At 61.4% G+C, this 22569-nt stretch overlaps 2 protein-coding genes across 17 annotated transcripts; one reads left to right on the top strand and one right to left on the bottom strand.

Annotated features, from left to right (window-relative positions):
- Positions 1–1864: 1864 nt before the first annotated feature.
- Positions 1865–18993, bottom strand: TSPAN32 (tetraspanin 32). 16 transcript variants are annotated; one of them, XM_030917750.1, is made up of 10 exons: positions 18780–18987; positions 18031–18145; positions 16878–16975; positions 12283–12357; positions 7029–7130; positions 6245–6331; positions 4488–4571; positions 4132–4223; positions 3311–3492; positions 2689–2973 (listed from the first exon to the last, which is right to left on the bottom strand). In XM_030917750.1, the coding sequence occupies exons 1-10, from the start codon at positions 18843–18845 to the stop codon at positions 2912–2914; spliced, it is 963 nt and encodes a 320-aa protein (XP_030773610.1). In that variant the 5' UTR covers positions 18846–18987; the 3' UTR covers positions 2689–2911. The 16 variants fall into 16 exon arrangements, 14 of the variants coding, with proteins under 14 accessions (XP_030773600.1, XP_030773610.1, XP_030773607.1 ...); XM_030917747.1 differs by having other exon boundaries at positions 18769–18890; XR_004053570.1 differs by lacking the exons at positions 2689–2973; positions 4132–4223 and adding an exon at positions 1865–2086 and having other exon boundaries at positions 18769–18987.
- Positions 18994–19090: 97 nt separating this feature from the next.
- C15H11orf21 (chromosome 15 C11orf21 homolog) lies at positions 19091–22154 on the top strand. Its single transcript, XM_030917736.1, has 3 exons — positions 19091–19227; positions 20352–20446; positions 21903–22154. The coding sequence occupies exons 1-3, from the start codon at positions 19176–19178 to the stop codon at positions 22152–22154; spliced, it is 399 nt and encodes a 132-aa protein (XP_030773596.1). The 5' UTR covers positions 19091–19175.
- The last annotated feature ends 415 nt before the right edge of the window (positions 22155–22569 follow it).

Raw genomic sequence — 22569 nt, 5'->3', positions numbered from 1 at the left:
GCTCAGCTAGGAGACACCACCTCAAGACTGCAGCGAGGTCCTATAGCATATGGTCCTGGTACCTGGTGAATGGTGCCGTTCCCCCAAACCAGAATCCACAGGCTGGGGGCCTAGGGGTGAGAGTGAGGGCAGCACTTATGGTTAGAACATTCACAAAAGGTTTGCCTCTTGGCCCTGTTAGCCCCTACTCTTCCAGTTTGGAGATTTGTTTTATTTATTATTATTTATTTAGTTAGTTATGTGTATATATGTATACACACACACACACACACACACATATATATATACACATTTTTTTTTTAGGTGACGTCTTGCTCTGTCACCCAGGCTGGAGTGCTTGGCACAATCTTGCCTCACTGCACCCTCCACCTCCTGGGTTCAAGTGATTCTCCTGCCTCAGCTTCCTGAGTAGCTGGGATTACAGGCCCCCACCACCATGCACAGCTAATTTTTGTGTACTTTATTTATTTATTTTTATTATTTATATATTTTTGAGATGGAGTTTTGCTCTTGTTGCCCAGGCCGGGGTTCAATGGCGTGATCTCGGCTCACTGGAACCTCTGCCTTCCAGGTACAAGTGATTCTCCTGCCTCAGCCTGCTGAGCAGCTGGGATTACAGGCATGCACCACCATGCCTGGCTAATTTTTTTGTATTTTTAGTAGAGATGGGGTTGCACTATGTTGGCCAGGCTGGTTTCAAACTCCTGACCGCAAGAGATCCGCCTGCCTCGGCCTCCCAAAATGCTAGGATTACAGGCGTGAGCCACCGCCCCCGGCCTATTTGTCTATATTTTGGGACAGGGTCTCACTCTGTCACCCAGAGTGTGATCATGGCTCACTGCAGCCTGGACCTCCTGGGCTCAAGAGATCCTCCCACCTCAGCCCCTGAGTAGCTGGGACCACAGGTGTGTGCCGCCACGCCTGGCTAACATTTCCTTTTTGTTGTTGTAGAAACAAGATCTGGCTATGTTGCCCAGGCTGGTCTCAAACTCCTGGCTTCAAGCATCTCCTGCCTCGGCCTCCCAAAGTGTTGGCATTACAGGTGTGAGCCCACTGTGCCTGGCCTGGTTTGGAGATGTTAGTAACTAATAGAGGAGTGCTTTGGTCAGAGAATAAATCACGGAATGATGGAGCTGAAAATTGTGGCTGCCATGTGGGTTAAGGGGCCCTTGGGAACAGCTAGGGTGGTCCTTACAAGAGGAAGCAGAGACGTTACTAGTGAACATGGGCAGGCTTAGGTGGCCCCCAGGTCTTCCCTCATTCTCCCAAATCGAGGGATGAAATCGGTGGACAATCAGAGCAACAAGGTTCAGGACTCAGACCCTGCAGGAGTGAAGAATTGGGCTGCCTGGATGAGAAAACACGGGTGTAGAGTATGTGAGCCATGAACACACCTCACGGCTTCATGACCAGCTGCAGACGTGAGACATCGAGAACTTCTGGCAAAGTTTCTGTTTTCCTTGTGCTGTCTAAACCTCACCAGAACGGAACTCACCTTTCCCCCACCCTTTTCTTTCCAACGTGACTGTGTATCGGACGTGTGGTTGGTGCTTCCCTTCACATTAAATCCATAGGTTGTAGAACAGCGACGTGCTGAGGACGGAAGCGGCGGGAACGCCCAACACCAGAGACCCTGGGCTGTCACCAGATGTGGAACCCAGGAGACCTTTGGTGTCCTCCTTTGGAGGCCCGTGCGTTTTCAGCGGTGGGGGCGCTGCGTGTCAGGCGGAGGAGGCCAGGCCCCTGCGTTTTCAGCGGTGGGGGCGCTGCGTGTCAGGCGGGGGAGGCCAGGCCCGTGCGTTTTCAGCGGTGGGGGCGCTGCGTGTCAGGCGGAGGAGGCCAGGCCCCTGCGTTTTCAGCGGTGGGGGCGCTGCGTGTCAGGCGGAGGAGGCCAGGCCCCTGCGTTTTCAGCGGTGGGGGCGCTGCGTGTCAGGCGGAAGTGTTCTCATTTTCGGAAGTGAGAATGTCACTGGAAGACAGGGTGGACTGTAGCTGGCCTGTGTCACTCTGGCTGCATCACAGGATCGCTCTTATTTGGGGGAATCCCTCTTGGCTGGTGTTGGTGGGGGATGCGGCCACACGCCCTCTGTGGAAGTTAGAAGGGCTTTGACATTCCTTCTCTTTTGTCAGCTTCATTAGGGCCTTGGCCTAGGCTGGGCCAACCAACTTGCCTGGCATTCCACCCAGGACTTAGAATTTTGAGCAGACTGTGCACACATTTAGGGACCATTAGAGCTAATTCGTCATCGACATGGTCTGAACGTCTAGTAAGAGTAGGTGTGGCAGGCAGAATATCTAAAATGTTCCCTGATCCCCACTCAATGTCCCGCCTTAATCCCTGGACCATGTGGCTGTGAGATGACGGGAAAGCGGATACGATTTCTCTTTCGAGAATTCTGACATAAGCTACAACGCGGATGGACCTTATGGACGTAACAGTAAGTGAAATAAACCAGACAAAAAAGGACAAACCCTGTGTGACCTCACACATATGAGGTCCCTGGAGCAGCTGAATCCATGGAGACAAAAAGTGGATGGTGGGTGCCAGGGACCAGGGCAGAGAATGGGAGCTGGTGTTTCCTGGGGACAGAGGTTCATCTTGAGAAGATGGAAAGTTCTGGAGATAGATGGTGGTGATGGTTGCACAACGATGTGAATGTATGTAATGCCACAAACCATACACTTAAAAATGGTTAAGATGGTCAATTTTATGTGATGTATATTTGACCACAATTTGCTCAATGCACCCTTGTTGGTGTGAAGGTGGAGGGGCCGCGGGAGCAGGGACAAGGACGTGGGAACCTCAGTCCTACAGCCATGAGGAGCTGAGTTGTCAACAGCCTGAATGGTCCTGGAGGCAGACGCTTCCCTGGAGCCTCCAGATGAGAGTGCAGCCCACCAAGGCCTGACTTCAGCCCGAGAGACCCCTCAAAGGGCACCCGCTGAGCCCACTGGGACTTCTGCCCTGGAGAGCTGCGAGATCATAAATGGTCGCTCCTTGCAGTCCTTACATCTGTGCTGCTTCTTACGCAGCATAAAAAACCAGTGCAGCTTGTGTCTGGGTGGAGCCCTCCAGGGTGTGGACCACCGGTGTCTGCAAGTCAGCCCTGGCCTGCTGCCTCCAGCGTGGCTTCCTTTGTGCTTACACTCGGCCCGTTCCCATGGAGGGATTTGGTGAGCTACCCCTTACCCTTGCATCTGTTCCCAATGGAGCCTGGCTCTCTGGCTGGGCCTTCACTCCCTCCCCTCCTCACAGCTCGGACCCTCCCCTCAGGGATCCCATGAGGGCTGACAGCAGGGGTGTCTTCACCTCTGTGGGCAGGCAGGTGGCGGGAGAGGGGCCCAGGCGCAGCATCGTTGTCCTGCAGCCACCGAAGACTACCCGAGTATCTTCTTGGACCAATAGCATCTGCTTCAGAGCGGAGACAATGTGTGGGTCCACCCTGGGAGCGTCTGAAGAGGCTGGGCTCCTGGGGCTGGCGGCCACATGCTCTGAGAAGCAAGGGGATCATGAGGCTGTGGTGGAATGTTCTACAGGGGACCTGTGAGGCTACTGTGGAATGTTCTAGAGGGGATCATGGGGCTGTTGCAGAATGTTCTACAGGGATTATGGAGCTGCTGTGGAATGTTCTAGGGGGACTATGAGGCTGTTGTAGAATGCAGAGGACCCAGGGATGGGGGCTTGGATGGCCAAGAAGAGCAAGTGGGTGGGTTAATGGGCATGGTAGGCAGAGACAGGCCAGCTCCGTGGGGGCAGGAAGAGCTGCCTGGCTGCGGGTTGGACCCTCCCTGCCCCCTAAGCATGAGGAGCTCCGGAGTATTCAAGCACAGAGATCCTGGCCTGGGGCTGTAATCTGGGGGCCCAGAAGTATCCATCTCCAGGTCTTGGCAAGGCCTGGTGCAAGCAAAGGGGGGTCCCCATGTGGGCTATGGGGTGCAGTGCTTTGGGTCTGGAAACTCTCCAGGTCTCCCACCCCACCCTGGCACTCAGTCACCCCCAAAGCGTTTCCTCTACAGCATCAGCCTGTGGCTTGGTCCAGGGCTCCCTCCCAGTGGCTTGCAGAGCAGATGTGTCTCGAGCAGAGCTGGAGGACTCTTCCAGAGAGGGTGAGGGCAGGCAGGGGGCCCTACCGTGGGGCCAGGGTGTATTTGCCCTTGCGGTCCAAGCTGCAGCCAGAGCGGATGGCAAACCACAGGAAGGAGCTGAGGAGCAAGGCGGACACCTGGGAGGGAGACACCCGCGGCTGCCCCACTGCTCCAGGCTGGGGGCGCCCCTCCCCAGAAAGCATCAGGACTCTGCAGTGTGAGGGGGCGGCCCAGCTGTAGGAGGCAAACACTGTCACAGTGGACCAGCTCCCTGAGGTTGGCAGCCAGTGAGGCCCAAGACCGGAGATCCTGTCCCGGGTCACCATTCCATCTGAGTCGGGGGCAGGGCAGGCTGAGGGGCAGGAGGTGGGAAGGGGCAGTGAGGGAAGGCGAGGGGGTACCGTGAGGGCCAGGCCGATGCTGGTCAGGCTGGAGGCGACCTGCTGGTGTATCCTCAGGAAGCTCCGGATGCCCTGAAGGCAGTCCTGCGAGAGGGCAGCAGGCATGGCACCCACCCTGACCGGCCCTCCCTGCCTGGACAAGCGGCTTCTGTGGGGCCACGGAGCTGCAGCGCCCACCTAGGCCAATGCCAGGGCAGCAGGGAGGCGGGTGTAGCACATTCCTGGGAAGCCCCCAGGGCTCTAGGGAAAGGCAGCACCAGCAGGTGAAGCCCAATGGGACAGGGCTGGCCCCTGTGGGCACCCGGGCACTGCCGTGGGCCCAGCAGGTGCCGTCTCCCAGCTGTCCTGAGTGTCCATCTTGGGCCACACGTTGGCTCCCCTAGGCCGGGCCACTTCTAATTCACTCTGGGTTCCCAGCATCCAGCCCAGGGCTGGGCACAGTGCCTTGGTGACCAGAGGATGATGACTAACAGGGAGGGCAGGAAGCCAGCTGGTGGAGGGATGTGAGGGGGGTCCCCGCACTGTCCCAGGGTCCTGGTTCCATCCTGGGCTTCTGGTTCCATCCTGGGCTTCCAGTGCCACCCCAGGGCATGGCACCCAGAGGCATCTTTCCGGAAAAGGGAGGTGACAGGCCTGTTTCTGAACCCTGGAGATGGTGGCAACTGGGGCAGGCTGTAGAGGCCTCCGCAGGGTGTCAGGGCTCCCCTCCTGCCCCCCGCAGGCAGGTCTGCCTCCCTCCTGCCCATGCCTGCCCATCTGGGTGGCTCCGTGCCCGCCACCTGTGCTGGCTTTTCTGGCTCCCCAGGAGGCTTTGCAGTCGGGCCCATGGCTCTGCCATCCCAAGGGTGCTCAGGGCAGGCCCTGGCTCCTGTTTTTCAGTCGGGGGACCTCTCCTTGGGTGGCACAGGGATCCTGACTATTAGCCCTGCCCCTGATGCCGCTGGTGCCTCCCCAGCAGCGTCCCCAGCACCGGCCTTCTGCCCTCAGAGCCTGGGCTGTGGCTCCACCCCTCGCCAGGCCTCCAGCCATTTGCTCTCCTCCCCTCTGTTTCTTGGAGGGTCGCCAGGTGCCTCCCACTGTGAGACAGGGTGGGTTTGTTTCCAGGACAGTAGGGGAGAGGAGCAGGGAGAGGGCAGGGTGGGCTGGGGGAGGGCTGCTGGGCACCAGGAGAAAGAGGGGAGGGCCCAGTTTGTCCCAGGGCTCTGGGAGGAAAGGCTTCTTGGCCTCGGGCCCCGCTCTGTTGTTGCTGAAGCCCTGGCCACACCCTAGCCTACGCTGACCCTCCGGCCTCGCTTCTCCTCCTCTGAGTGCCCTTCCACTCCTTCTGATGCCCCCCAGGACGCCTGCACCCTTCCCCCTAGATAGAGCCCACCATGCTGGCCCTGCAGCCCTTGGCACAGAGCCCTCATGGGTGCACTCCAAGAGGTTTCTGTGGACTCAGCTGGCCTTGGGAAGCCCCCAAACTGGAACTGACTTGAAGGAATGAACGGCGCATCGGGCCTGCGTCCAGCTGGGCAAAGGGGCCTGTGTCTATGTCTTGAGCCTAGCCTGGCCACTTGACAGGATTGGTGTACCATGAACCCTAACTAGCCTCCGATCACACCAGAACCTTCCCTGAGCCCTTCGGCGGGCAGGTCCCAAGGGTCTGGGGAGGCCAAGGGGTGGGGTGGGAGGATGGTTCTGAGTCTCGGGGTTGGGCCCCAGGGTGTCCAGCCCCTGAGGGTCTTGCCTGACCAGCCTCCAGGTCCCCCCCTCACCTTTCGTGCCGCCTCCTGTCCCTGGCACAGGTCAGCCTCTGTGCTCCCCAGACGGCTGAAAGGAGACCTCTTCCCACAGCACAGAAACTACGAGAACAGAAGGGAGGGAGTGGTGATGTGCTTCCGAGACCCCAGGAGGCGGGCAGCACATATGGGGAAACTGAGGCACCCCAAGGCTCCAGGTGGGGTTCCCTGCAGGCCAGGGCTGGGGCTCTGGGTATTGCAGCTGCTTCTGCTGGGGGCTCCAGCCATTGTGCAGCCGGGCCTTGGTGAGGGGAACTTTCTCAAGTCGCGCCGCCTGCCCGCTGGGGAAGGAACTCCTGCTGGAGCCAGGCAGCTTCCCCGCCCTGCTCACAGGGCCCGTGCGTGCTTTTTTTTAAGTAGAGACAAGGTCTCCCTATGTTGCTCAGGCTGGTCTCGAACTCCTGGGCTCAAGAAATTCAGCTGCCTCAACCTCCTCCCAAAGTGCTGGGATTACAGGCGTGAGCCACTACGTTTGGCCCCGTATTTGCTTCAATGCTCTTGAAATCCTTCATTGTTTCTGAATAAGGAGCCCTGCCCTCCCATTTTGCACTGGGCCTCGAGAATCTGGTAGGCGGCCCCGTCCCGGGCAGATGGAGGATGGGAGCTTTGTGCCGCCAGCCCTGAGGGGCAGCTCTGGCCTATGTCCTAGAATCCCCTTGGTGCCTGGCCAGACCTCTCACTGGCCACCCTGTGCCTGTTCTCTGAACTGCAGTCCAAACAGAGGCTTACCGCCCTGCCACCCAGCCGTCCCCACGCTCACCATGTCCTGGATGGCCGCCAGCTCCTGCCGTTGGACGTGGGACGTGCCTTTCATCGCCTGCTCATATACCAGGTCATAGGTGTCCAGCATGGCATCCTCCACCTACACCGAGAGACCACGGGGAGGTCCTGGCCCTGGTGAGAGATCCAGGGACAGAGCCCCCTCCCCACAACATCCCAAAGGCTGGTGGGCCCTTAGTGGAGTGACGTCTCAGCACCGCCCTCCTCGCAGCAGGTGGATCTCCCCAAGGGGTAGCCTGGGTCCCTGGGCAGCCAGTCACAGTGCTTCCCAACATCAATGGTGGGGCCTCCACACAATGGCCGTCAGTGTGGCCGTCCTGCCCCCAGAGGGTCCTGCAGGATAAAGTGAGGCCAAGCTCTGCGTCTGCCTCTCCTGCGGTCTTACAAGGTCGGCCCAGGGAAATTCCATCACGCTACTGTTGACCTGGAAATGGGGGATGGGGCTGGGCCTGGTGGAAAAGGCTTGAGAGACCCTGTGCCAGGACCTCAGCTCCCAAAAAGCTGGGGGATTCTAGGTCTTTCCCCAGAATCACCCAGCTGCCTTCCAGAAGCCCCAGCAGCTGGGCTCTGGGTAAAGCTTTTGACCAGAGAAGCCTTGGGCACCTGGAGTCAGATCTGGGTGGACGAGGCCACTGTGGGGCAGGGGGTGGAGAAGGTGGAAGGTGATGGGGCCTGGCTGGATGTGCTGTCTGCACTCCACACCCTAACACCACCTGGACCTCATGTCTCCACCCTCCTAAGCAAGATGCTCTCCCCTGCCAAGTTACCCTCTCAAAGACAAACTGGAATCTCGCCTTCTACGGGAAGGCCTCTGTGACTGCTCCAGGAGTCGCTGGTCTCCTGGCACAGGGCGAGGCCCTCTTTGAGGTCCCCACCCTCTGATGTCTCCTTCCGGCCTCAGAGGCCCTCAGTCCTCTCCAACATGCCATGCTGACAGTCGGGACATGGAGGGGTGCTCAGCAGTTGCCCCAAAGGGCTGGGGAGAGAATGGAAGCCCCAGGCCTGCTCTGGCCACTCACACCTGCCCTCCAGAAAGGAAGCTTGGCTTCCCGTGGTCCTCATTGCCCTGGGGCCCAGCCCCCGTGCCAGCCCTGACCGCGGCCAACTGGGTGGACAGTGGGCAGTGGAGGCTCTCGGTCAGCCCTGCCCAAGCCTGGAGGCCCCAACAGGAGTCAGATGGACTTTCCAGGCCAAACTTGGCTCCTGACCCTAATGCATCCCTCCCACTGATGGCTAATAAAAGTCAGACCACTCTCTGTGAGTCATCCCCAACTCAGCCAGCCTTGTCCTCCCCGCAGTGCCCTGGGGGGCAGGCGCCAAGCTGGCCACACCACTGTCGGCCTGGGCGGGGGCCTTGTTCAGCCTCAGCGTCTGTGAGTGTGAAATGGGGGTGGAGTCTGGCCTGGCCATTGTGTCCTCGTGGGTGGAGGTCCTGGTGAGGACTAGAGGCCTGGCGGAGTGGGCCTGGGGTTGGCTCAGACCTCCTCTCCTGCTTCCCTCCCAACTCCAACGACTGTCCCCATTGTCAGGCACCTGCCATGGCCCAGGGAGGACATGGGTGCCTCTGAGGCTCTGAGCAAGGTGGTGTTATTACCGCAGCAGGGGCAAGAGTGACAACGCCTGCTAGTGGCTGAGAGGCCTGCTCTGCCCAGCTCTTCCCGCTCTGCCTGCTCTACCTGCTCTGCCTGCTCTACCTGGTTCTGCCCAGCTCTGCCTGCTCTACCTGCTCTGCCTGCTCTACCTGGTTCTGCCCAGCTCTGCCTGCTCTACCTGCTCTGCCCGGCTCTTCCCGCTCTGCCCGCTCTACCTGCTCTGCCCGGCTCTTCCCGCTCTGCCCGCTCTACCTGCTCTGCCCGGCTCTGCCTGCTCTGCCTGCTCCGCCTGGCTCTGCCTGCTCTGCCTGCTCTGTCTGGCTCTGCCAAGCAGCTCTCCCCACGACTGAGGAAGCAGAGCTCAGCAAGGTAGGCCTCCTGCCCCAAAGCCTGGCCCTGGAGGGCCCTGGAGGCCAGGCCGGCCGCTCCCCACGGGGCCTGGGCTCCTAGGTGATGCTTCACTATCTGTCTCCATCCCAGGCTCTGGGGGCTCTGAAGGAGCCTGGGGCCTGTGTTTCTCAGGACACCTGGGGGCAGGTGCACCCTGAAGGGTACCAATGCACTGAGCTCCATCTTCCGGTGCCCGGGCGGGGCTTCAGGACAGAGACCTGGAGCAGCAGGGCCAGTGCAGAATTCCCGGTTGCTGGACCCACCCGACCTGCTGTGTGTTTCTCCAACCCCTGCCCAGACTGAGGCCTGAGGTCCAGGGGTCCCCGCTGGGGCTTCCCCCGACGACCAGATCATCCCTGGTGTCTGCCTGGGCTCGGCGGCCCTGACCCCATCCTGTGTCTGCTGAAAGTGCTCAGGAAGGTACAGACAGGTCCTGGGCGGCGGGTGGGGACCAGGAGCTGCAGGAGGCCTGTGGACCAGCCCCACAGGTCCAGAGCTGGCTCTGGCCTGAGCCCACTGGGTGGCTGGAGGATCCAGGGAGGGAAGTGGCTCCAGGGTGGGGCCAGACTGCGAGGACGAGGCTGCACCCAACACTGCTGTACTTAATTCGAGCATGAATTATTCCCGATGCAGACTTGTCCGGGGACGGGGGAGGGTTGCGGCAAAGTGACTCTCAGGCCTGGAGGAGAATGTAATTAATAGCCCTCAAGCTCCACATTCATCCCTGAAGCCTGGTCCATGCCTCCTGCCCGCACGAGCATCCCAGGGAAGTGGCAGCCAGGACTCCCTGGGGCAAGGATTGGGGAAGGGGAGGGGCACCCTAGTCCTCTCAGGGCTGGGCCAGGGTCTGTGGCCACGGGGCACCGCCAAGGGCATGTGGCGGGTCCCTTCCCTCCTGCATCCTCTGCCTTTCCATCCGCAGGGCTGCCACATGAGTCACCCTGACCCTGTGTTCAGGACACCTCAGGGGCCCTGTGGGGAGGTGCAGGGGGAAAGGGTGAACGGGCCGGGCTGGGATCTGGACCCCCGTCTCTCACTTCAACGTTTCTGGTGCCAACAACTTGGGCCCTTTGGCCTTTGTCACTGTCTGTGGTGCCGGCAGGACCTTGTTGGACAGGGATCCCGAGGTTGAAGCCCGTTTGGCTCTGGTGGGCCCTGAGGGCGGAGGGCAGAAGATGGGATGTGCAACCGCCCCTCCTGCTCAGGGCCTGGCCTCTGGCACCACAGCTACCCCATCCATACCCAGCACAGCTCCGAGTGAGTTCCCTGTCCTGGAGGACCAGCCTGGGCAACGGGGCATGGCAGGGGGCACGCAGGTGAGGAGGAAGAATCTTTGCACACACCCGGCCATTCCTACCCACGCAGCCCCTGGGTCTTGGTGCTCCCTTCACAGAAAAGGAAACTGAGGCCCAGGAAGGTTAAATAGCTTGCCCAAGGGCACCCCAAGGACACTGACTTCATATTCAGAGCTCCTTTGCCCAGGCCACCTCCGTGGCCACCAGGCCTGACACAGATGATGTTGGAAGTCAAGACCCACTGGGAGGGGCCAATGGGGCCCAGAGGCCCAGGAGGAAGCCCCAGTGCCTTGCCTGGGGTCAGGCAAGGCCCTGAGAACTGACCCTTGAAGGCCAGCTGGGCGCACGGGCCAGACGAGGATGATATGTGTGTGGGGGATGCTACCTGGGGCCAGGACAGGCCATAGGCAAGCCAGGCTGGGGCATCTATCTTTTTGCACCCCCTTCCCTTCCTGGAGAGCAGGCCCCAGCTGTGTTCTGTCCTCTAGCCCCTGCATGGCCCCTTCCCTCCAGAATTGTGCTTCCAGGGTCAGAGCCATAAACACACAGAAGCATGGGGCATGGGCTGCAGCTGCCCCAGACGAGCCCGGGCACCCTGGCAGCTGTCTTGACCTCGGCCACCTCCACTGTGACCCAAACCTCAAACGAGCCTAGACCACCCCATGATGGACAGGAAACGTGAGGCCAAAACACGGACCTGGCCCAGCTCATCACCCTGGTAAGACTACTGTGCCAGTCCTCAAAGCCACAGCCCTCTTTAGGGGGCTCAGTCCCTCTGGGATCCTTCTGGACCTGAGAGAATGGTGTTTCTCCCACCTGGTTCGGGGGGTTCATCCCAAAGGATGCCAGGGGTGGGCAGGCACTTTGGGGCCAAGAGCCTTTGTGGTAAGCCTGGAGCCCCCTCCAGCCCTGGCACTGTCAGGGTAACCTCGAGCTCCCCTATCCCTGGAGGGCCTGAGTCCCCTCATCTGCAAACCATGGTGGGGGCCACCACACTCAGGCTGCTAGCACGGCTCAAGAACTGGCACAGCAGGCGCCCTGCAGAGCTCAGCCAGAGGACCTGCCTGCCACCAGCCTCAGCATCTATCATGGCCAAGCCTGTGTTTGGGGGCCCTGGGCAACCAGGCACTTGAATACACAAGGCCACTAGGACTCCATCTAGGGCTCCAAGAAATCACCTCTTGTGACCTGCCAGGCTCTCCTGTCCCACTCGATGACCCTGCCTGTAGCTGTCCCTGGCACTACTCGGCTGCCTTGGGGGCTCTCACCAGGTCTGGGCTCTCAAGGGGAAGGTGGGGCTGGCTCTGTTACCGAGCTCTCATTCTCTGCTGGGCCAGGGAGGCCTCCTTCCTCTCCAAGCTGCTGGCCTTTCCACAGGGACGCCTTTGGCCCCTGCCCAGGGTCAGCTAGGCCAGCCCCTCCTCCAGGCAGGTCAGCATTCAGGACGGAAGGATGGGTGGCATCCTGTGGAGGGGGTGGAGGCTGCGACACCCCAGCCCGTGGGTCTCCAGGCACTGTCTGCCCCACCAGGCCTCCATCAGGAGCGTGGGCCCTCAGATCTCATTTTCTGGAACACTCTGCTCCTTCTAGTCAACCCGTAAGGCCAAGCCAGTGGCTTTCCTTCTTCTTCCTCCTCATTCCCTCCCCCAAACCTGAGGGGCATCAGCTCACGAGGGCGTGGGCTGAGGGGCTTCAAGAAAATGAGGCCAGGGCAAAGGCATGGGTACAGCATAGGTCCCTCCCCACCAGGGAGCTGCTGGCCCTCACTCACCTCCAGCGCTTGGCCTCCCTGCAGCCTCAGACAGAGGGAACCCAGGCTGCGGTCTCCCCAACCTCACCCGGTCAGTGGAAGCCTGGAAGCTGGGGCTGCCCCTCCCAAGACTGCTCCCCAGTCCCCAGGCGCCCACTGGATTACTGGGGGACCCTCTGCTGCAGGGTAGGGGCAGCTGGTGCTCACCTGGGTGGGACTGTGGAGTCTCCAGAACACCACCTGCACCTGTGCACAGAACGCCAGGGAGAAGCACAGGAAACCCTGGGGGCAGAGCGGGGCTAGTCACTGTGGGGGGCCAGTCACTGTCGGGGGGGCCAGTCACTGTCGGGGGGCCAGTCACTGTTGGGGGGGCGGACACTGAGGGGGGGGCGGTCACTGTGGGAGGAGGCCAGTCACTAAGGAGGGGTTGGTCATGGTTGGGGGGGGGCCAGTCACTGCAGGGGGGCTAGTCACAGTTTGGGGGCTGGTCACTGTTGGGGAGCCAGTCACTGTTGGGGGGGCCTGTCACTGCGGGGCTGGCCAGTCACTGAGGGAGGCTGATCACTGTGGGGGGGACCAGTCACTGTGGGGTGCCGGTCAGCTGCGGGGGGGGTCGGTCACTGTGGGGGGGGGCGGTCACTGCAGGGGGGTGGTCACTGTGGGGGGGGGCCTGTCACTGTGGGGGGGCCGGTCACTGTGGGGGGTCGGTCACTGCAGTGGCCTGGCCAATCACTGAGGGGCCTGGTAGGGCCTGGCAGGCCTGGGTAGGGCAGTGCCCTCAGGCTGTGCCCGCAGCGGGATGCTTGGTTGAGGCATGGATCTGAGCCCCGCTCCCCACTGCCTGAGAGGGAGACTTGGCCTGAGGAGAGCATGGGCGCTGGGTCTGTGGGTTCCATAGCATCTTCCCATCCCCTTCCTGGGCGCTTTTTGGGAATTCGTCCCTTGTTCTCCCATTTTGGCCCCCAGGGGCCTGTTGATGGCAGCACCGCACACCTGCCCAGGAGGGGCAGGGCACCCCTGAGAAGATGGAGAGCTCTGCCCACTGGGGCTGCTTCCTGAGGGGCATGGACCTGGACAGGGCCGGGCAGAGCCTCCCCTGAGCCTGAGCCTCTCCAGGGCCGGTGCTGTAGGCTCTTCTGTTTTGCCTTCTTTTCTGAAACAAGCCACCAGCTATCCCAGCGCTGGTGAGGTTTGGGACTGATATGGCGCCTGCTCAGCATGCTGTGGCCTCTCTCTTTGCAGGTGAGCCCACCTCCCTCACCTCCCTTTCTCTCCATACTCTGCCTGGGTCCCCATGGCCCGGCCAACCACTGTCCCCTCTCTCTCACTGGTGCCAGCGCCCCTAGTTGTGGAATGGGGCGTTCTCTGGTGGAAACGTCTGCTCACCATCCCCTGGCACTTGCCCCATTGTTCTTTTGGTCAGGGCTTCCAGGCTTTTGAGATCCCCTTTGCAGAAGCTGAGGAACATGAGAGACCCCTCCCCTGAGAGCAGACATATGCCCCCGACACAGTTTTATGGATGGTGGCAGAGGTCACCCAGGCTAAGAACCCTGGGGATGTCCTCCCACTCAGGGTCTGGGCGACCACCTTTGCCTTCGTGCTGGTGCACTGAGGACCCAGAGTACCTGATGGTGAGTCTAGCCACTGACCAGGCAGCTCCCCCAAGAGTCCTGAGGCCCTGGTGAAATGCCAGCCCCCGCAGGCAGCATTGTGCCCGCCTGGGTGGTCCACAGGCTGAGGCAGGTTGGGTCTGGGGCCTTCCAACCCTGGGGCCCCATTCAGGGTGACACCAGGAGCATGGGTGTCCGTGGAATAGACAGAGACCCACACATGCTGGCAGGAGGGCAGCAACAATGCTGGCATGCCAGGGGAAGCTGGTCAAGAGGGGCGTGGAAAGAGCTGGGAAGCCCTGCTGGCCCCTAAACACAGGAGAGCGCATGGGGCCTCCAGCCCTGCAGGGACGGGACGCTGGCGGCTCCCCATGACCCTCCTGCCTGCCCTGGAGGCTGCAAGGCCTGATGGGCGATGGCCAGGGAGCTGCCTCCTCCTCCTCTCTTTTCTCCTCCTCCTTCCTCTTCTTTCTGCTCCCTCCACCCTCCTCCTCTTTCTTCTCTTCACCTTTCCTCTTTTCTCTTTCTTCCTCCTTCCCCCTCCTCCATCTCCTCATCCCTTGTCCTCCCACCTCCTCCCTCTTCTTTCCTTGTCCCCTCCCTCCTTTTCCTCCCCCTCCATCCCCTCCTCCCCTCCCTCTCCCTCCCCCTCCCTCTCCCTTCTCCTTCCTTTTCCCTCCTTTTCTTCCCCTTCCCTCTCCCTCTTTCTCCCTCCTTCTTCTCTTCCCTCCTCCTTCTTTGTCCTCCTCCTCCTTGCTGGCTGAGGGCCACCATCCCCATCTGGAAGCTATCACTCAGTGCTGCCTCCCAGGCTTGAGGCCCTGAGCCAGCTCAGGAGACCAGCATTTTCCAGAAACCTTTTCATTCCTCAGGAGAAACAGCATCCACGGCCTCTCTCTCTCTCTCTCTCTCTCTCTCTCTCTCTCTCTCTCTCTCTCTCTCTCTCTCCCCCCCCCCCACCAACCCCCTGCGCAGAGAGGATCTTGGGCGGTGGATGGGCCCGTGCAGACCTCCCCGAGGCCTTCACCATCAGAGGCTGCTGGGTGGTCATGTCTGCCCTGGCCATTTTCTTTCTCCTCATTCTAAATGGAAATAAATACATACATACATAAGCGAATTGAATGTGCTTCCTTGGGCAGCGCTGCCAGCTCTGCTCTCTCAGCCCAGCAAGCTCTTTCATTTCCTGTGCGAGAGGCCAGCTAGGGGAGAGGCCGGAGGGGTGGGGGCAGGCAGGAAAGGGCTTTGTGGGGTGCATCCAGGCACCCAGCCCATTGGAAAAAATCTTTCCACTCCCTGCTCCCTATCCCTAGCCCCTTCACCTGTGCTTGTGCATGCAGACACACACACAGATGTGCCAGATGCAACACCCTTACACCACACCCATATGGCAACAGGGGCAGGTGAAGACCGGTAACAGATACTTGCACACACGCACACACAGAGGCACCTGCACATGCACACACTCATGCACATGCACACACACACACTCATGCACACACACATGCACATGCACACACATGTGTATTTGCACACGCATGCACATAAGTTCACCTTCATGCACACACATGCATGCAGCTCAAGGGGGTGGATCTCGCAGCTCACTGCTGTGGCCATGCTGAGCTCATCATCCAGGCCGGGTCTAAGTACACTGGGGCTTGGGGGGTGCGCTGGAGCCCACCCAGCTCGGACTGGAGTGTCCTCAGGACCCCAGCCCAGTGCAGGCATCCAGCTGGGGGCCTCCCAGGCTGCTCTACAAGCCTGAACCACATATCAAGTCACCCTGGCCTTGAGTCTGGCTGGGGACACAGAACCTGAGCCCAGGTGCTTGCTGACCGCCTTGGCCACAGATCAGGGTGCTAGGCTGGTTTGTGCATGGGGGCAAGGTGGGGTGGAAAAGGCTGGTGACCGGGACAGGACCCCGTGGCCCAGCTGGCTTCTGCATATGTGGCCTCAAGCCCAGCACTACGGCGCCCCCTGGTGGATGGTGCTGCAGCCCCAGCGCCAGTTCTTTCTGGGCCTCCAGCTCAGACCTGGACCCCTTGGCCTGGCCCTGTTACCAGACTTTCCTTCCATCCAGGTGTCCCTTTGCAGGCCACACACCCTCTTGAGGGGCAGACTACTTGCCTTGTGATCTCCCCACTGGGGCTTCCCACCTGGCCCTGAAGCCAGATAGCACAGGCTGGGGTTGTCCCTGCCCACGCTCCTGTGTCCCGGAGCAGGAATCCTGGCTAGTGCTGGAGCTGCTGGGTCCTTCTCTGCTCCCCATGGGCCCACCCAGGGCTGGTTGGCCCCGCAGCTGCTCCAGGAGGTGACTCTATTCCTATCCTTGGAGACATTTATAAACCAGGGTCATTAAACAAGCATTTGCTGAACTTGAAGGCTGAGCTGAAAACCTTGCCGGCCCTGGGGACCCAGGAGGCTGTGCCCTCAGGGACTTCCAGAGTGGTCCAGCTTCACAGGCCAGACAGGGGAGCAAAGCCCCCAGCACAAGCTCCTCACAGCTGGAATAGGGAGACGGGAGGCTAGAGGGACAGGTGGGAGCCCAGGGCGCCAGGGAGGAGCTGCTTTAGCTGTGGTGAGAGAGAAGGGCTGTGGGCCTGGCAGGGGCAGGACGGGCGTGGGGAGGCTGCTGCCAGGTGGGGTCTGCGATGACCATCGAGGGCTGGCAAGGACCAAGACAGAAGCCCATGGGGAGGAGTAGGAATGGGGGCGAGAAGGGGCCACTGCTATGGGGTGGGGTGGAGGGGCCTATGGGAACTCAGGGCTGGGAAGACACCCCCAGCAGCTCAGGAAAACCCAGGCTGGAGAGCTCAAGAGGCATTTCCCTTGGCTGGCCCGGCCTCCTCCAAACAGGAAACGGGATGCTCCCAGTGCCCTCCCAGAGTTTGCTGGGCAATCGAATCAGACCCTCCCAGGGACTTTGGAAACGGCTCCCAGGGTGAGGAACGCCGTCTCTCTCTTTCAGGGCTCCTATAGGAACCCTTGGTGGGCGTGTGGATGACAAGGTGAGGTAGGGCCTGGTGGAGGAGCCTTGGCTACCCAGGTGGGGGGGTCTCGGCTGGCCAGCATCCCTGGGGCCTCTGTTTCTGCCTAGTCACTCAGGTGTGGGGGTGGCGCACAGGCCTGCCAGCTCTTCACTCCTTCCTGATTCTTTTCTGGGGACATGGGCATCTGTGAACACAATGAACTCACCCCCGCCATGAGGCCCTGGGCCTCCCTCACGGTGGCTGCAGCGCTCAGCATGGCTCCCAGAGTCAGGAGGCCCACCAGGCTCAACCCCGCAGAGAAGGCTGGTTGGGAGGAGAGAGAAGGAGGGTTAGGGGTGCCCAGGACAGTCCTGAGTGCACACAGCCTGGGTCTGAAATCTGACTTGGGAGTCAGGGGCCGTGCGGGACTTCTGAGGGGCTCTGAGTGGGCGCCGTCTCTCCATCAGACAGGGCCCTGAGGGAAGGAGGAGGGAGGCAGGACTTGTCCAGCCTGGGGGACCTGCCCCTCCTTGCCTCTTTTCCTCCCTGCCCTCCCTGCCTGTGGGGCTATCTTGGAAGCCACATGCTCCCCGCCATGCCCTAGTGACAAGTGGCCGGACTGGAGCTGTAATCTTATCAGTCCGGACCTGGACCTGGGCCCCAGGCGTCCTCCTCCAGGGAGGCCCTGGTCTTAGGAATTGGGGGAAAGCAGTGGGTTCTAAGGCAGCAGCCTTGATCTCCTGGGCCTCATTTTCCCCATATCTGCCCACTGGGCTGCAGCCCTCCTGGGCCCCCTGAGCTCCTGCCTGAGAGTCCCCTGCAGGTCTGGTTCCGGCATCCCCTCATTAAAGGGATCTTCCTCAGCCTTACCCCCAAGTGGCCCCAGCAGACCCTGGCTCTCACTCCCGCTCTCTGGATGTTGGATAAGTCGCTGCTGAGTCTCTGCAGGGAGGCGTCTGGCTAGAGCAGCCCCACCTCTCCCCACCCACGTCCCAGGTCCTGAGTGGAACATCAGCCATGTGGTGTCCTCATGGACCTGCTGAGCCCGGCCCCAGGCCACTCCCAGGTGGTGCCTGCCTGGGATTGAGCCCTGACTGCACCGAGCCAGGTCCTGACCCTGCCCAACATATACCCACACTGTGCCCACGCTCCTGTGGGGCATGAGAGCCAGGCAGGAACATCGGCTGTCACCCAGACCCGAGGCTCTGTCCAGGGGAGCTAGGACTCCAGGGCAGCCCCTGCCTGCCCCGACCACCTCTGGCTCCTGCCCAGGGCCTAGCACCACTCGGACTGCGAGATGTCCAGCTGGGCTCGGCTCCTACCAGCCGCCCTTGCACCCAAAGCCCCTCCCGATGCGGCCAGGCCTGGATCTCGCTTACCCCATTGGTGCACAGCCTGGTACGGGTTCTTCTCCAGGGACGCTCGGCGGATGACAGCAAAGTGGGCCCCGAAGTAGGTGAGAGTCACCATGGTGGCCACAGAGAGGCCCAGCAGCTGTGGATAGGACAGACTCAGAGTGTGGGACATGGGACTGCTGCAGGACGGGGGAGCTTGGCCCCAGGGGACAGGGCTGGGGCTCTCTCCAGCTTCCTGGTCCCATGACAGACAGGCTCAGCTGCAGGGATTCCCAGTGTTTCTGTGGAGTGGTCTCAGGTGGCCTTCACTGCAGACGCCCCAGCACACTCACAGGCACTCACACATGGTAGACGCATACACACACAGCCCAGCTTCCCCAGACACCCAGGACCTCTGACCGTTCTGTCTACGGAGTAGGAGTGAGCCCCACCCGTGTGCCAGCACCCTCCTGGGCAGGAAGGGGAGAAGATCCCTGGAGCCCGGCAACCAGTGCTCCTCCACCCCAGCTCACCCCAGGCCTCAGCCCCACTCAGGCCTCCTCCGGGCTCTGTGCTGCCTGCCCCTCAGGAGGAGAGACGGGGCTGCCCATGGCGGTCACTGCCTGTGACTGTCTGCCACCAGGAGCCCCAGACACATGTCTATAAGGGCAGGACAGGGACAGTAGGGCTGGTGTGTGTGTGAGAGGAGGGGTAATCCCCATGCTGAGGCCCTGCCACCCCTCACCCCTTCTCACCCCCACCCGCCACCCACTCCTGCCCGACCTGCCTGTTACCAAGATAAAGAAGCAGGTGACCAGCATCTGGCATTTGGCAACCCTGACTCGACTCCAAGGCCCCATGACGGCTCCTCTCCTCTCTTCTCCTCTTCTCCCCTCCCCTCCCTTCCCCTCCCTGTGGTTTCCAGCTGGGCAGGGGCCTCAGACCGCAGCTCCCTGCCCAAGGGGTAGGCTGCATCCGCCTCTCTGTCTGTCTGTCAAGCTCGCCCTAGGACCGAGCTGCTGGGTGCCCCGGAAGAAGGGCAGGCAGGAAGGGGAGGGGCAGTGAGGTTGGCTCCCCGCCTCAACCTCACCCTGCTGCCCCCAGCCCAGCCCAAGACACCAGGGCGTTTGCCAACATCTGAGGCCCTTCTTGGTGTGGTCACTGAGGACGGTGCTGAGAGGGGGAAGGTCATGGGCAGGGCTGGGTGTGGGATGCAGAGGAAACAGTGCCTGGGGAAGAGGAGGTGAGCTCCCCGTCCTGGGAGTGTGCAAGTGTGGACTGGGCCTTGGGGGCGTAATCCTTGGAGAAATTTGGAGATGAGGTCTCCTTGGAACATCGTTATTGAGGTATTCTTGGGAAACACCCTTTGAAATGTCCTGTGACAGCTTACGTTTTGAGGACATTGGTTTTTAATGCCTTCATGGGCGGCACTAATGGGTATTTTGTTGCAGAGCCTTCTTGGGGCCACGGGGGTAGGCTGGGGCCTCACTCACACCCACATGGGGCCTCCAGGGGGACGCTTTGTAAACCTCGAATTTGTAATTACACAAAGCCGTGTCATTACCCGTGGGTGGGGGCAGCGCTGCCGCCCCAATACAGGCAGGGTTTCCGTGGGCCTCTGGGGCAGGGTGGGCCTGAAGAGTGTGAAGATGCTCCGGGTGAGTCCACCGTTCAGGGACCACTCCCAGCCCTCCCAGGGGCACTAACGGGCGGCTCTGCTCACCCCTCGGTGCTGGAATTGCTCCTCCTACATTTGGTCAGGACCTCAGCGAGGGGGAGGGGACCCCCAAGACCTGCAGGCATGGCAACCCCAGCGTGGCTGTGGGAAGAGGGCCCAGCTGCTGCCCACTCAGGAGTGCTGCTGGAGGAACTGCTCAGGCCACCTCCTCCCTCCCTCTGCGGAGAAGCAGGGACAACCAGGACCCCTGTCCAGCCCAGCTCCCCCAGGCAGCACCTTCTGCAGCTCTGGCCCCCAGGAATTCCCACCCTGAGTCTGTGGGGGCTTGTGGAGACCTCAGATGCCTGGTACCCACAGTGTCACTTCAGCTGGAGGCCTAGGTGTGGCTCAGGCTGGGGCACAGGTATGGATCTAGGGGTAGCAGCAAGAGTGAAGGTACCAGGTCTAGGGGCTGGAGGCCCCTGGGCTGTGCAAGTGGCCAGCTCGTCCTCTCCAGGGAAGATGAGCTGCTCTTGGCTATGTCCGGCTCATCGCTGGAATTCTTTCTCCAACCTTGACCTCCCTGGAGCTGGTGAGGCAGGCCTGGAACACCACCCCCTTTGGGGTGCCTCTTCGCCAGGTCTGAAGAATTTTGGAGCAGGGCAGACCTGGGTTCTTGGCCTGTCCTGGTGGGCACCTTCTCACACCGGCGCTGTGCCCAGGTGGCCTCACTTGTCATCTCAAAGTGGCGTCAAACTCCCGGACAGGTGGACGGGAACCCTAGGCTGGCCCTCCAGAGACCAGGTCTGACCACAGCCCCCCTCCCTGTGCCCCACCAGCGGGGTCAGGGAGCCAGGGGAACTCCCACGCCTATTGCTGGGCCGCACCCTCCCACCCCGACACCCCCTCTGCAAGAGGAAGTGGCTTGTTGAGGGGAAGCCACTGTGAGGCTGCTGCCCACCCCACACCTCCCTGTCCACCCCACACACCCCTGCCCACCCCACATACCCCTGCCAACCCCACATACCCCTGCCCACCACACACAGCCCTGCTCACCCACACACCCCTGCAAACCCCACACAGCCCTGCCCACCCCACACACCCCTGCCCACCCCACACCTCCCTGTCCACCCCACACACCCCTGCCCACCCCACATACCCCTGCCCACCCCACATACCCCTGCCCACCGCACACAGCCCTGCTCACCCACACACCCCTGCAAACCCCACACAGCCCTGCCCACCCCACACACCCCTGCCCACCCCACACACCCCTGCAAACCCCACACACCCCTGCCACTCCACACACCCCTGCAAACCCCACACAGCCCTGCCGACCCCACACACCCCTGCCTACCCCACACAGCCCTGCCCACCCCACACACCCCTGCCCACGCTACACACCCCTGACCACTCCACACGCCCCTGCCCACCCTATACAGCACTGCCCACTCCACACACCCCTGCCCACCCCACGCAGTCCTGCTCACCCCACACACCCCTGCAAACCCCACAAAGCCCTGCCCACTCCACACACCCCTGCCCACCCCACAAAGCCCTGCCCACTTCACACATCCCTGTCCACCCCACATAGCCCTGCCCATCCCACACACCACTGCCCACCCTCACACACCCTTGCCCACCCCACACACCCCTGCCCACTTCACACACCCCTGTCCACCCCACATAGCCCTGCCCACCCCACACACCTCTGCCCACCTCACACACCCCTGTCCACCCAACACGCCCCTGCCCACCCCATACAGCCCTGCCCACCTCACACATCCCTGTCCACCCCACACAGCCCTGCCCACTCCACACACCCCTGCCCTCCCTACACACCCCTGCCAACCCCACATGCCCCTGCCCACCCCACACAGCCCTGCCCACCTACTCTGGAGGTGGTGCCGGCCCCTGGGAGCCTGGAAGGCTCCTAGAGCGCAGGTTCAGCCCCAAGGAGCTGGCCCAGGAGGACAGCTGCCCCCACCCCTACCCCACCAAGGAGCCTGTTCTAAGGGCTAGGCCCCACTGCAAGCTGGCCTAGGGTCCCCTGGCTTTATTTCCAGGGAAGAGATGGGGCTTGGATGCCTGTGCAGGCGTGGACGCGTGTGCAGGTGTGGAGGCGTGTGCAGGCGTGGATGTGTATGCATGCATATGTGACGGTGTTTACCCGCCAGAGACTTCCTTTTTCCTCTCTCCTTCCTGTGAATTCCTGGGTCCCAGGTGCGCCTGCTCGCTCCACAATGTCCTTACCCACCAGGAGGCCCCTGGCTCAGGGATGCCACCTGCAGCTGCCCAGCCCTCCGCCCATGACGCCCTTGTTCCACCTACCACTGCCCATGAAACTGTGGATCACCCAGCTCTGCACTGGCTTGCCTGCTGCTGCTGTCTCAGTTTACCTGGGCAGTTGCCCCTGGTTATTCATCTGGGGTGGTACTTGGACTTAGAAGCAGGCCCCTCCTCTGGGAGGCTGTGTCCTCGGGCCAGGAGGTGGCAGCCTCTACCTTCCTGAGACAGGGACCCTTTTTTGTCCATCACAGGTGAGCAGCCGGGCTGTGGGGCCTGGAGCCTGGGGGCCCCTGTGCTGTCTGTGAGCGCGGCCCCTCCCATAGGGGAGGCACTCAAGAGCTTCCCACCTGTGTCACAGGGAATGGGGCCTGGAGCTTGAAGAGACCTGTGGGGGCCACGGGGGTGCCTGAATCTGGCTCCTCTCTGTCCTTTCCCTGATTCTGAAATTGTCCCTGCAGCACAGATGCACCCCAGGAGCTGCCTTTACAGCCTCTCCTGAGCCCAGGGAGGAGGAGGGCATCTCCCCTTCCGCATCACCCTAGGCCTGGGTCAGCCGGGCGGGTCCCAGGGGACCTCTGAACCCCCACTGCCTGGGCAGCCCCCTTCGCCTGGAGGCACTCTGGCCTGTCCCTTTAGAG

This window comes from Rhinopithecus roxellana, chromosome 15 (genome assembly GCF_007565055.1).
Source record: "Rhinopithecus roxellana isolate Shanxi Qingling chromosome 15, ASM756505v1, whole genome shotgun sequence".
NCBI classification, from domain to species: Eukaryota; Metazoa; Chordata; class Mammalia; order Primates; family Cercopithecidae; genus Rhinopithecus; species Rhinopithecus roxellana.
This window is presented reverse-complemented; position numbering and strand designations above follow the sequence as displayed.